The 15,441-nt window shown below is 39.4% G+C and overlaps 1 protein-coding gene across 4 annotated transcripts in view; it reads right to left on the reverse strand.

Moving 5' to 3' along the window:
* Positions 1-15,441, reverse strand: part of mio (GATOR complex protein mio) — a 106,067-nt gene that overhangs the window by 8,429 nt on the left and 82,197 nt on the right. For all 4 annotated transcript variants that reach the window (XM_071661756.1, XM_071661754.1, XM_071661753.1 and 1 more), the window contains exons 15-17: positions 14,806-14,944; positions 10,035-10,248; positions 4,643-4,899 (exon numbers count right to left, since the gene is read on the reverse strand). In XM_071661756.1, coding sequence (XP_071517857.1) covers positions 4,643-4,899; positions 10,035-10,248; positions 14,806-14,944 — 610 coding nt within the window. The remainder of the gene's footprint in view (positions 1-4,642; positions 4,900-10,034; positions 10,249-14,805; positions 14,945-15,441) is intronic.

A 15,441-nucleotide genomic window follows, 5' to 3' on the forward strand; every position in this document is an offset into this window, starting at 1 on the left:
CCCCCATACACATGTATATACATATGTCCACACACGCAAATATACATACCTACACAGCTTTCCATGGTTTACCCCAGACGCTTCACATGCCCTGATTCAATCCACTGACAGCATGTCAACCCCAGTATACCACATCGATCCAATTCACTCTATTCCTTGCCCTCCTTTCACCCTCCTGCATGTTCAGGCCCCAATCACACAAAATCTTTTTCACTCCATCTTTCCACCTCCAATTTGGTCTCCCACTTCTCCTCGTTCCCTCCACCTCCGACACATATATCCTCTTGGTCAATCTTTCCTCACTCATTCTCTCCATGTGCCCAAACCATTTCAAAACACCCTCTTCTGCTCTCTCAACCACGCTCTTTTTATTTCCACACATCTCTCTTACCCTTACGTTACTTACTCGATCAAACCACCTCACACCACACATTGTCCTCAAACATCTCATTTCCAGCACATCCATCCTCCTGCGCACAACTCTATCCATAGTCCACGCCTCGCAACCATACAACATTGTTGGAACCACTATTCCTTCAAACATACCCATTTTTGCTTTCCGAGATAATGTTCTCGACTTCCACACATTCTTCAAGGCTCCCAGGATTTTCGCCCCCTCCCCCACCCTATGATCCACTTCCGCTTCCATGGTTCCATCCACTGCCAGATCCACTCCCAGATATCTAAAACACTTTACTTCCTCCAGTTTTTCTCCATTCAAACTTACCTCCCAATTGACTTGACCCTCAACCCTACTGTACCTAATAACCTTGCTCTTATTCACATTTACTCTTAACTTTCTTCTTTCACACACTTTATCAAACTCAGTCACCAGCTTCTGCAGTTTCTCACATGAATCCGCCACCAGCGCTGTATCATCAGCGAACAACAACTGACTCACTTCCCAAGCTCTCTCATCCCCAACAGACTTCATACTTGCCCCTCTTTCCAAAACTCTTGCATTCACCTCCCTAACAACCCCATCCATAAACAAATTAAACAACCATGGAGACATCACACACCCCTGCCGCAAACCTACATTCACTCAGAACCAATCACTTTCCTCTCTTCCTACACGTACACATGCCTTACATCCTCGATAAAAACTTTTCACTGCTTCTAACAACTTGCCTCCCTCACCATATATTCTTAATACCTTCCACAGAGCATCTCTATCAACTCTATCATATGTCTTCTCCAGATCCATAAATGCTACATACAAATCCATTTGCTTTTCTAAGTATTTCTCACATACATTCTTCAAAGCAAACACCTGATCCACACATCCTCTACCACTTCTGAAACCACACTGCTCTTCCCCAATTTGATGCTCTGTACATGCCTTCACCCTCTCAATCAATACCCTCCCATATAATTTACCAGGAATACTCAACAAACTTATACCTCTGTAATTTGAGCACTCACTCTTATCCCCTTTGCCTTTGTACAAAGGCACTATGCACGCATTCCGCCAATCCTCAGGCACCTCACCATGAGTCATACATACATTAAATAACCTTACCAACCAGTCAATAATACAGTCACCACCTTTTTTAATAAATTCCACTGCAATACCATCCAAACCTGCTGCCTTGCCGGCTTTCATCTTCCGCAAAGCTTTTACTACCTCTTCTCTGTTTACCAAATCATTTACCCTAACCCTCTCACTTTGCACACCACCTCGACCAAAACACCCTATATCTGCCACTCTATCATCAAACACATTCAACAAACCTTCAAAATACTCACTCCATCTCCTTCTCACATCATCACTACTTGTTATCACCTCCCCATTTGCGCCCTTCACTGAAGTTCCCATTTGTTCCCCTGTCTTACGCACTTTATTTACCTCCTTCCAAAACATCTTATTATTCTCCCTAAAATTTAATGATACTCTCTCACCCCAACTCTCATTTGCCCTCTTTTTCACCTCATGCACCTTTCTCTTGACCTCCTGTCTCTTTATTTTATACATCTCCCACTCAATTGCATTTTTTCCCTGCAAAAATCGTCCAAATGCCTCACTCTTCTCTTTCACTAATAATCTTACTTCTTCATCCCACCACTCACTACCCTTTCTAATCAACCCACCTCCCACTCTTCTCATGCCACAAGCATCTTTTGCGCAATCCATCACTGATTCCCTAAATACATCCAATTCCTTCCCCACTCCCCTTACTTCCATTGTTCTCACCTTTTTCCATTCTGTACTCAGTCTCTCCTGGTACTTCCTCACACAGGTCTCCTTCCCAAGCTCACTTACTCTCACCACCTTCTTCACCCCAACATTCACTCTTCTTTTCTGAAAACCCATAAATGATTATATTTGGAATAAGGTAATTGTGACATGGGGTAAAAATACTTCATCTTTCTTTTTCTGTGAGTCCTCTTTCTTGTCTGAAGTCACACCTAGCTCCACTTGAGATCCAACCAAATCTAAGTGTCCAGGTAGGTATCTTTTTCAAAATTATCAGTACAGCAGTTTGAAAAGTCTCATACAGTTCATTTAGGAAAATATTACCAATCTGTCACTTCTAGTATGCCATATTCCTATTTATCCTAACCCTAATTCCTACCCTGACTCACCTTCAGCACCTTGCCACAGGTACATTTTTGATCTACCTAGTGTTGGATGTAGATCTCATGATCAAGGATGTGCTCAAGCAGACACATGTTGATACTAATTCATCATATACATGTGAATTCTAAAATTGCAACAATATGCTTCATGCTCATGATACCCACACTTCATATGTAGAATGCAGTAACTGCACATCATTGTGTACAGCCTGTGTTATGTTGAATGACTTTATCTGCCTTAGCATCTCACTGCATATTTCTTTCTCATTATCAAGGACCTTCCCTATCTATGATATAGTTCAGCAATACATTGCTCCAACAAACTAGTTTCCTAAAGGGACCTGTTTCAGTGCAAGTGTCCTCTTCAGCAAGAACACCCACAAATCAAGACATGTACATATGGGGGCTCCAACCATTTCTGAATAATTTTTACATGAGTATGAGATCATAGAATAAATAAGCCAATCATATATATCTTATCTATCATACTTAATCACTGTCTCCAGTGTTAGCGAGACAGCGCAAGGAAACAGATGAAAGAATGGCCCAACCCACCCACATACACATGTATATACATAAATGCCCACACACACACACACATATATATACATATACATTTCAACGTATACATAGATATACAAACACAAACATATACATATATACACATGTACATATTCATACTTGCTGCCTTCATCCATTCCTATCGCCATCCCACCACACATGAAATAGCACACCCCTCCCCTAGGCGCGTGCGCGGTAGTGCTAGGAAAAGACAACAAAGGTCACATTCGTTCGCACTCAGTCTCTAGCTGTTATGTGTAATGCACCAAAACCACAGCTCCCTTTCCACATCCAGGCCCCACAAAACTTTTACCAGATTGGTTTACCAGAGTCTTCACATGCCCTGGTTCAATCCATTGACAGCATGTCGACCCTGGTATACCACATCGTTCCAATTTACTCTATTCCTTGCACACCTTTCACCCTCCTGCATGTTCAGGCCCCAATTGCTCAAAGTCTTTTTCACTCCATTTTTCCACCTCCAATTTGGTCTCCCACTTCTCCTCGTTCCCTCTACCTCAGACACATATATCCTTTTTGTTAATCTTTCCTCTCTCATTCTCTCCATGTGACCAAACCATTTCAAAACACCCTCTTCTGCTCTCTCAACCACACTCTTTTTATTACCACACATCTCTCTTACCCTTTCATTCCTTACTCGATCAAAACACCTCACACCACATATTGTCCTCAAACATCTCATTTCCAGCACATCCACCCTTCTCCGCACAACTCCATCTATAGCCCATGCCTTGCAACCATATAACATTGTTGGAACCACTATTCCTTCAAATATACCCATTTTTGCTTTCCGAGATAATGTTCTCGTCTTCCACACATTTTTCAACGCTCCCAGAACTTTTGCCCCCTCCCCACCCTGTGACTCACTTCCGCTTCCATGGTTCCATCAGCTGCCTAATCCACTCACTTCCTCTACCCTACTGTCCCTAATAACCTTGCTCTTATTCACATTTACTCTCAGCTTTCTTCTTTCACACACTTTACCAAACTAGTCACCAGCTTCTGCAGTTTCTCACCTGAATCACCCACCAGCGCTGTATCATCAGTAAATAACAACGACTTACTTCCCAAGCCCTCTCATCCACAACAGACTAAATACTTGCCCCTCTCTCCAAAACTCTTGCATTCACCTCCCTAACAACCCTATCCATAAACAAATTAAACAACTATGGAGACATCACACACCCCTGCAGCAAACTAACATTCACTGAGAACCAATCACTTTCCTCTTTTCCTACTCGTACACATGCCTTACATCCTCGATAAAATCTTTTCACTGCTTCATATGAGAGGGAGAAAGGGTAAGGATTAGTGCTTCAAGAGCAGGATGTAAATTTCATTACGAGAAAATGTATATGATAAGCATGAATTCTGAGCAAGACCACAAATATCAGATATACTTTTGCAGAATGTTAAAATGATCTTGATTTTCCTTGACTATTTCATAAATTTCACAAAAGGAACTATGCTATATACTTACTTGAACCATTCCATTAAGTGATGTGCATGACCTCCATGCCTGCAAGTTTGGCACCATGTAAACCATGATGTAAAATTGCTAAGTTTTTTCTTGGTTATGTTGGTCACTGATGTGGGAGTACTGGGATTACCATCTACACCTTCTTCTCCACCTGAATTCTTAAGTCCTGAGCTTCCCCACCCTGATGGAGTCCCCATGTGCACCAGACAAAGAGAACAGCGAGGAAGAGGCTTCCGGCAGTTTGGACAAGCTTGCATCTGTTAGGAAAAGTATATGTGAAACAGTCAAATTCTTATAACTAATCACATCTCAATCTAATTTCACCATTTTGAAGACAAGAAGTACAATGTGACTAATAAGGAGCAAGGCAAATGACAGAAGTTGGCTTTGAAAAAGTACACAGCATCTTAAATCAGACTCTTCACTTGACTTCCTTTTCATGCAGCTAATTTGTATACCATTGGAGTGCCCTAAGCAAAGAAGAACAAAGTCACACTTTACCGATAAATGGGTAAAGTTACATGCAGTTACATGCCATGCAGCACCTACCTCCCTAAAACTCAAGAGTGATGGCTCATCTCACTTGTAAGTTTAGTTTTTACAGTGCTCTTATACTTATCCATAATGGTATTGGTAATACTGAAAGGATACGTCTTTTAAAACACCACATAGCGGATAACCAAAGGTTTAAACATAACACTGTGAATGGGCTAATGAATGCAAAACGCTTAGCTACAATGTATCCTAAAGGCAGTCTGAGGAATTACTTAATAACAATGCTACTGTCATGAGCTGAGGTGTAACCAACTCATAAGAACTCATAAGACTCACTATGACATTAAACCAACAAAATTCCCTAAACTCAGTGAGCAAACATTCCCATGTCAGACCCCAAAAGGTCACTAAAAAGTGAACCAAACTACATAGCTGTAAATGTGCTAGGCAATGAGGTGGGGATTCATGAAGTCAAGCTTAAAATATGCTCTTTGCATGTTACCACAGTTTTTTAAGAATAATTCCTCACTGACCTCACCATGATCTTGATAAAGTAATTGGCAAGGATGAACGATTTACTCACTAAGAAAAGTATCTGAATGTACTCAAAGAAGAAACATTACCAAATAACTCTAAAAAAAAAAATCAGAGGTTCTTCTCTCATTAAAGTTCTTACATGGCTCAATTCTCCAAGGACTCCATATCCTGGTTATAAAGTACATCACCTTGCAAACCTCCATATCCAAAACACCCCATTATGCCACCTAATCATCGAAAACATTAAACAGTCATTCAAAATACAATCTCCAACTCCTCTTCACCTCATCTCTGCCTGTTATCACTTTCCCATTTGCCATCTTCTTAATATGCACCAGTGTTTTCTTGTTTTTCTATTACTATCAAACTCCTTCCTAATAATTTTCTTTTTCTCCCTGTGTTTGCTGATGCTCACTCACCCCAACTCTCATTTGCCCTCTCTTTCATCACCTGCATCATCTTGATATCCTGCCACTTCTTCTTGTGCATGTCCAATCACTTGCCCTCACTCCCAGTATGTAATGCTCATTAACCTCTATTTCTCTTTCACTAACTAGTTAACTTCATTATCCCACTTCTCACTGCCTTTTCTCACATGCCCATCCACTATCTTCTGCATACCACACACTTCTTCCATATATCAGTAATGCTTCTAAATACCTCCCATTCTTCATCCACTCCTCCAGATTCATTTAGTTTCACCTTCTGCCACTCTATACTCCATCCACCTATAAATCTATATCTCTAATTTATTCCCTTCGGGAACTTCTTCAAAGGGACAGCCACAGCAAAAGTCTCTATAACTGGTTAACTCCAGTGCCCCTTCTTAGCCTTTAGTGCCAAACCCTCACTGGCAGACGGCAACTCTAGTGTAGTTTTCTCACGGGCTCCTACCTAATTTTCCTACCAACTACTATCTAATGTGTCTAGATACTCTAAACTCAATCTCTCCTAATAACTCTTCACACAAGCCTTACTTTAAAAATCACTCACTTTCATCAACCTCTTCCAACCAACATGATTTTCTCTATTGAAAAACCCCCTACAAGTCTAAACCCTTGCCTCCACCAAGTAATCATCAGATATCTCACTAGCTGTGCTTCTCGAATCTGTGATTCATATGGACCAATTTCCCAATTTGCCTGTGGTGCTAATGTTTGCTGATGTTCAAGCAAACTTACTCTCAACTGCATCTAAACTACATCCTTGGTACATTTAAACTTCACAGATGTAAAATGCTTGGGAACAAGAGGTTTTTGGGAAAATTGTTTTGAGATGTCAATATATGCATTCCAAGATCCCAAATAAAAAAACTGTATCAATTGTTTTTAATGAATGTATGTATATACTGCAGCGCATAATCATGTCACTAAATAAACTCTATTTCATAATTTTCCTACACTTAAAATGTTATTTTGTAAACAAACTCTAGTATAGTATTTTATCCTTATGTACTCTCTTCTTCCATTTTTTTTTTCTTTCTTTCATACCTGTCATTTCCTGCATTACTGAGGTAGAACCAGGAACAGATGAAGATATGTCTTATTTGCTCATATTAACTCTCAGTCTATCATGTATAATGCACCAAAACAAAAGCTTCCTATCTACAACCATGTCCTGCTGACCTTTCTATGATTTCACCTGACTTTTTCATATACCCTGGTTCTGACCACTGACAGCACATCCTCCCCCATACACCAAATTGTTTAAATTCACTCTAGGTCTTCCAGGCCTCACAAATCACAGCATATTTAGGACCTGAACAGTCAAACAACTTTTCACTCCATCCATCCATTGCATCCATGGTTTCCCCCTTACCCTTGTTCCATCCACTTTTGACTTTTAGTTATCCTTGACTCACTTATCCTCTCAATCTGTCCAAAACATATCAGCAGTGTATATTCTGAAGAGAAGCTTGTTTACCTTATCAATATTGTGAGTATCATTTTCTTCACAGTGTCTACCATGCTGTTTAATTTTTCTGAGATGCATTAGGACACTCAGTCTTGACCTGTCTATTTAAAATGTTCTGAATCATAGAAACTTGTTTTCTTGGTTCATGTAATATTATAAGCCTTATAAGTCTGTATCTACATCTAGCTTTTTGCAGTATGTACCAGCATACATGAACTCACACACAAAAAAAAATATATATATATATTTTTTTTCTTTGTTTTTGCTTTGTCGCTGTCTCCCGCGTTTGCGAGGTAGCGCAAGGAAACAGACGAAAGAAATGGCCCAACCCACCCCCATACACATGTATATGCATACGTCCACACACGCAAATATACATACCTACACAGCTTTCCATGGTTTACCCCAGACGCTTCACATGCCCTGATTCAATCCACTGACAGCACGTCAACCCCGGTATACCACATCGATCCAATTCACTCTATTCCTTGCCCTCCTTTCACCCTCCTGCATGTTCAGGCCCCGATCACACAAAATCTTTTTCACTCCATCTTTCCACCTCCAATTTGGTCTCCCACTTCTCCTCGTTCCCTCCACCTCCGACACATATATCCTCTTGGTCAATCTTTCCTCACTCATTCTCTCCATGTGCCCAAACCATTTCAAAACATCCTCTTCTGCTCTCTCAACCACACTCTTTTTATTTCCACACATCTCTCTTACCCTTACGTTACTTACTCGGTCAAACCACCTCACACCACACATTGTCCTCAAACATCTCATTTCCAGCACATCCATCCTCCTGCGCACAACTCTATCCATAGCCCACGCCTCGCAACCATACAACATTGTTGGAACCACTACTCCTTCAAACATACCCATTTTTGCTTTCCGAGATAATGTTCTCGACTTCCACACATTCTTCAAGGCTCCCAGGATTTTCGCCCCCTCCCCCACCCTATGATCCACTTCCACTTCTATGGTTCCATCCGCTGCCAGATCCACTCCCAGATATCTAAATCACTTTTCTTCCTCCAGTTTTTTCCATTCAAACTTACCTCCCAATTGACTTGACCCTCAACCCTACTGTACCTAATAACCTTGCTCTTATTCACATTTATTCTTAACTTTCTTCTTTCACACACTTTACCAAACTCAGTCACCAGCTTCTGCAGTTTCTCACATGAATCATATATATATATATAAAGATACTATACAGCCACAAAGCCATATATAGATGGAAGGCAGTCACTGAACAGGGAGGTATGCACTTTAAGCTAGCCCTGCTTATGGCAAAATGATGGGAGTAAAAGACAGAAGTAGTATGTAGGGATATTAGACACAAGCTTTTTCTAGAAACAGTAGAGTGGTAGGTAGGAGCATTAGCTGGGAGCATTAGGTAGAAGTTGTAGGTTGTAGCTTTTGGCAGGAATATTTGGTAGACACACTAAGTAGAAGTAGTTGATAGGAACATTAGGTGGGAGCTTCTGAAAACACTTTGCAAGAGCGGCCCTCTTAAAGTGGCCTATTAAGGGTGAGGCTCTAAAGGCTAAGAAACGACACTGGAGTTGTTCAACAATTATGGAGACTCTTTTACTGTGGCCACCCCCTTAAGGGAGTTCCCAAAGGGAGTAGCTATCAGAGAATAGACAGACAGGTACAAAGCAGTATAAAACCTGGGAAGAAATGACTGGCTAACTGACTCTATAGAAGTCAGTCATCCATTACCAAATATCAAAAAGCACAATATGTTTTGCAAGTTACACAAACACAGCAGATAAGACTGATCACAAAGACAGGCTAGCTCAGTCCTGAAAAAAAACTAAACAAAGTGCAGTATGTCCAAAATACTACAATACTAAAGATTGCCACATATTATAAAATTAGTCGGAAGCTAACCTATGGAGCTGGTAAACTTATGCATCAACAAGCTTAGTCACAATGAGCTCAGTTTTCCATGACCATATCTATCAATGGCATGTGGAGAGACTGAGCAAGATGTCTCTGTGGATGATTAGAGCAAAAGTGTGAACAAATCTTTCATACCCTTCTTCACAATAAAGCAGTTACAAATTCTATGTGCCTTATCTATGACCATAACCATGTGTTTTCTTGCCTTACAACAATGTGATAGCATAGAAATTACTATATGGTAAAAGGCAATCAAAAAATAGCATAAAAATTGAGACATACATACCAAAAAAAAAATGAAAGGTAAACTATATCTGTAAAGAATGGCATGAAGCACCAGCATTACACTTGAAAATATGAATTAAAAAAATAAGGTCAACAGATATTAACAGGTAGGACAAACAAGACATTTAACCCAGGCTGTAAGTTAAAAGAAGTACAGATTAGTTGAATAAAAAAAACAAAAAAAATCTTGAACACAAGCTTGATAGGTTTGTATATTCTGTACTTTTAATGAAGCAAGGAGCATAATTACCTTTGATTTGTTAGCAGAACCAGTTCCAAATCTAGCATAGGGATTTCTTGGTCTTCCTGGAGCCTGGATATAAGCTGAAATACCTTTCTTACAAAAATTGCAAGTAATATATATGTGTTGAGGAGGTCTGTCTGCATGTTTGTTGTCATTCATAATGACATCTAGTTGGGCACGCTCATTCCATAGTCGCAAACTGTCCAACAGGTTTCTGTAACTGAATAAAGGGAAACTTCTTTTATTTTAGGTACACTGGACAAACAATGCACTTCATTATACACAACAGGAAAATATGATACCTGGTATCATAACATTATAATTTGAGAATTATTACATTCTATATTCCTTTGAGTGAAACAAAGCTCAAGGAGAAAGGAAAAAAATGATTTGGAAATGCCTTAGTATTAAAGTCAAGGGTTAGTGTGAGGATAAGAGCTAAGGCAGAGGTAGCACTTCCATTGAAATACAAGTTGTGAGAAGGTGCGAAAGTGTAAGGGAAAGACCCCTAAATCAACGTGGGAAAAAATAAAGGTGCATTACAAGATGTGCTTATGCAACTGCAAGCAAGAGAAGTGGGGAAGAAAGGTAAGTGTTTAGGATGAAGCTGAGTCAATGTGTAAGCAAATTTGATGCAAGGGATCAAATAGTAATGAAAAGTAATTTTGAATATGAAACTGGGTACTGTGGCAGTTAAGGGTATAATTGATGAGCATGGGGTATCCAGTCCTGTGAATCAAAATGGTGATCAGCCTGTGGTGTTCTGTGCTGAAAAAGAACTGGTGACTGGGAATAACAAGGATAGACATAAGTACACATTGTTGAGTGGGAAAGATCGTAAGCAGGTATTATTGATTTATGTACTAATTCATAGGCATGCAAAAGAAAGACTCCTGGATGTGAATGTTCTGAAAGGGGCAGCTGATTGGATGTGTGACCATTACATGGCAGAGATAAGGGTAAAGGTCTGCAGAGGTTTTCAGAAAAGAGGAATTGATATGATTGAGAGGAGAGTTGTGAAAGTGAGTGAACTTGGAAAAAAAAAACTGTGTGAAGACATACCAAGAAAGACTGAGGATAAAATGGCAAAAGGTAAACGGAAATGAATCAAGGGAGTGGGTGAGGAATGGGAGGTATTTAGGGAAACAGTGCTAGCATGTGCAAGAGAGGTGTGTGGCATGTAAAAGGTTGGTGGTGGACTAGTGAAAAAGGGTAGAGAATGGTGAGATGAAGAAATAAAATTGCTAGTAAAAGAGAAATAAAAGATTTACGAGAGTTACTTGAAAAATGGTAATGCAAGATTTTAGATGTAGAAGAGAAAGCAGTGGGATGTCAAAAGGAAGGTGAAAAAGGTTGAAAAAGAGGGTATATGAGAGGTAGGGTGAATGAGTATCACCAAACTTCAGGGAGAATACAAATTTGTTTGGGATGGAGGTTAACTGTGTGAGAAAACAAGAGAACAAATGTGAGCATAGAGGAAGGGTGCAAATGGGAAAATGGTAACAGGCAAAGGCGAGGTGAAGAATAGATGGAATGAATAATTTGAAGGACTGTTCTATGTGTTTGATGATATGGAGGCAGATGTGGGACAGGGAGGTATGCAAAGTGAGAGAGTCTTGGCAAGTAGAATGGTGAAAAGGGAGTAGGTGGTGAAAGCTTTGCATATGATGAGATGCAATAAGTCGGCTGTTGTGGATGGGCTTGCAGTAGAATTTCTTAATAAAAAAGCCAACAGTGATGTTGATTGGTTAGTTACAATTTTTAATGTGTACATATGACTCATGGTGATGTCCCTGAGGATTGGTAGGATTACCTGTACAAAGACAGGGGGACAATAGTGAATGCTCAAATTACAGATGTGTGAGTATGATGAGTGTACTTGGAAAGTTGTATGGTTTTGTAAAGATTACAGGGGTAGTGGCATGCAAAGAGTTTCAGATTGGGGAGAAAAAAAATGTGGCTTTAGGAGTGGCAGCAAATATGTGGAGCAGATGTCTGGTTTGAAAAATGTAAGAAAAATACAGAAACAGAAGGATTTGTATGTGGCATTCATGGATTTGGTGAAAACTTATTTGGTTTCTGAACTTGATGCTAAAAATTTCATCTTATTTCCCTTAAGATGTGGAAAACTTCCACTTCATGTCTAACACCACCATCACAAGGTCCACCACCAAAACTATCCCACTTCTAATTCAACTAACAGTAACTCCATCTCCAATATCATCAACCACTACACTTCCAATATCACTAACAGTAGTTCCATTCCTAATATCATCACTAACTATTCCATCACCATCACCAACATTCTAAAAACATACCTGATATTTGTGATGTACTTACCAAAGGACCAACAGAGCATCTGCATGAATCCTCCTCATAAATATAGTGCACCATTTGTACCTTGTGATGCATATAATGACTCAAAATGTAGGCTCTAAGAAATGAAAAAGAAAACTTATCTAAGGTAATGTCCTACAAGCATGATATTCTGTTGGATACCTCAAGGATAATCAAGGTTGTGACTTTCCAACCCTCAGTATTTCCCAGGCTTTACTTATCCTTCACTAACCACTCTGCTGTGGTGGTTAAAGTTCACTTGTCCTAAGCCTGCTTTCAGCCAGTCAGAGACTGCCACAGGGATGATTTCATCAACCCACTTTGTTCCAGCCACTCGCAGCTCACAAAATTCATATATCATTGGCATCAACCTAAATGAGGTCACAGTTGGTAGGATAATGAAAGTTTTTGAACAATAACGAGAGGGGAAGAAAGGGCAGAGTAAGAAAACCATGAAAAAATACTTGCAGGTAACTGTCTCAGAAAAAAAAAGGTTTTCAGTCTGTGAAACCTACATTTCTTCAGTATGCTCCCTAAGCAATACTGCATATTCACATGAAGAAGGGGCATTCAGAGAACAAGTTCCAGATAAGATGACTAAACCTGAAGAGAAAATAATTACCGTTAATGGTGCTTCAGAGGCAATATGAAATCCATCTCTCACAAAGCAAGAGTCCCCCAAAGCCACACAGAGTAGATCCACAACATCTAAACTAAATCTAAACCTAAACAAGATGACAAAGTGTCAAAAGAGTGCCAAGGGGTCCTTCATGATTCCCTATAATGAAAGGTTTCTGACAGGTGAATCAATGAAAATTTTTTCTTAATAGGTGTAGAGGTATTCCTTGCTGAAAGAAGTTTCAAGATTTCAAGGTGCACAAATAAATGGTCTCCTCAACAATCACTGGACAATTGCTGAGAGGGCTATTTTTTAACACAACAGTTTCATTCTTAGCCAAAAAACTAGGGCCTTAGTTAGTTTAATCCATAAGAGACTTTCATAAATCAGATTCTTGTCTAGACATAATATGTGACTCACTAACTCCTCCTAAAGTTCAAGGATATAAGGAAATTTGTCTTGGAAGAGAATCTTGGAGCATAACTGACAGAAAAAGAAGACTATAAGAGGTCTTGGACTTCTGAAGGCAACCAGTTTCCTTAGAAATAAAGATCAAGGAAGTTTATCCTAAATAAGGCTTGTCAGGGAATGATAAAGTATATTTACAGTCTGTATTTTGCACCTGAGCTTTAAATGGAAAGTTGCTAAATATCAATACCATCTTGAATGAATGGCCCTAAACAGAGATGGCCAATGTTGCGAAGTACTCAGTTACCTCACTACATTTATAGCAAAAAAATACAGAATTCACAGAAACTCATACTCAGAGCAGCGTCTGTATTTTCTCACTCAAACCTGCCACCTGAGGTATGTCCTCAGCAAATAACAACAGTAAACCTTTCAGCCATTCCCTCACCTCCCTAACAAACAGAAAACCTACCCATCTCTCCAAATCCCTCAACAACCCCTCCATTAACATTAAAAAGATACTGTGACAACACATATCCCTACCACAGATCCATCTTCAACTGGAACCCTTCACCCTCCTCTCTTCCTACCCACACACATGCCTTACTTTCTTGATGAAAACTTGATAAAAATGCCTCCCACACCATGTATTTGTAATACTCCCCCACAAAGCATCTCTATCATATCTTTTCTCCAGATCCATGAATGCCACATATGCCTTCTCTTTCTCTAAAGTATTTCTCACACACATTCCTCAAAGCAAACATCTGATCTAAACATCCTTTACCAATCATGAAGCTATATTGTTCCTCCCCACTCTGATGCTCTGTCTATCTCACCACTCTCTCAATCACCACTGTCCTACTTCATATAACTTACCGGGTATACTCAATAAACTTATACCTCTGTAATTTAAACATTCACTTTTGTCCCTCTTGCCTTCATACAATGGCATTATACAGGCATTATACCAATCCTTAGGCACATTACATTCAACCATACATAAAATGAATGTTCTAACTAACCAATCAATGCCATTGTTACTCCTTTTCTTGAGAAATTCAAAGCAATCCCATCAACTCCAGCCACTTTGCCACCCTCCATCTTATGCAACATTTCCACCACCTCTTTTCACCAAACCATTTGCTGTTAGCATCTTTTTTTCCACCTCTTTTCACCAAACCATTTGCTGTTAGCATCTTTTTTTGCACACCTTCACGTCATGTTCATAATATCCCACATCTGCTACCATTATCTAAAACATTCAACAATCCCTTAAAATATTCACGCTACACATGGGAAAATATTGTAATGAAGATAATCAAAGCTCATAATTAAAGTATACACAATAAATAAACATTCCGTATAGCGACAAATATGTTACTTGAGACAACAACCACAACAGAGACTTACCTCTGAACCCAAACTGCAAGACGAGAATCTTTGGTAATAGCATGCTGAAGAGTGTGTATTGTGACCAATGCTACAGTCTGCACATCTCCAGTAAGGTCCACATAACGCTGGAGTAAATCTATTCCCTCTGAGCAAAGACCTGTAAAATAATTCAGACAACATTTGAAATAATAAAAAAAAATCTATTCTATCAAGCTTAAACTAATGTACGGGTTCTTTGTTTTATGTAGGGAAATTAAACTTGATGCTTATGTCCCAATGTTGACATGTACCACTACCTAACTTTTGCCTGAGGTCACAAGAAACATTTTTGTGGTTGATGCCTAAGTCATGAGAGAAATAAAAAATGAAAATGATTTTATCAACTTACAGAGCAGACCAGGACAAACTCCACAGTTGGTCTGACAAACGGATGATGAGATTCAATCCAAATAAGTGCGCAGTAATTAGGATGGAATCCAGCAAAAGAACACCCAAGTATAAATAATACTTAGCAAGAAATAAGTTACAGGAATCGATGTGTTATGGAGATCTATTGGTGAACATCAAACCTAAAGTGTCTCAATAAATTCAAATCAGGAGAAAATATAAGAGAAGTAAATTGTCTGCTGACAGATAAGATTGCATTCAAGTATA

Source organism: Panulirus ornatus, chromosome 5 (genome assembly GCF_036320965.1).
Source record: "Panulirus ornatus isolate Po-2019 chromosome 5, ASM3632096v1, whole genome shotgun sequence".
Classification (NCBI taxonomy): Eukaryota; Metazoa; Arthropoda; class Malacostraca; order Decapoda; family Palinuridae; genus Panulirus; species Panulirus ornatus.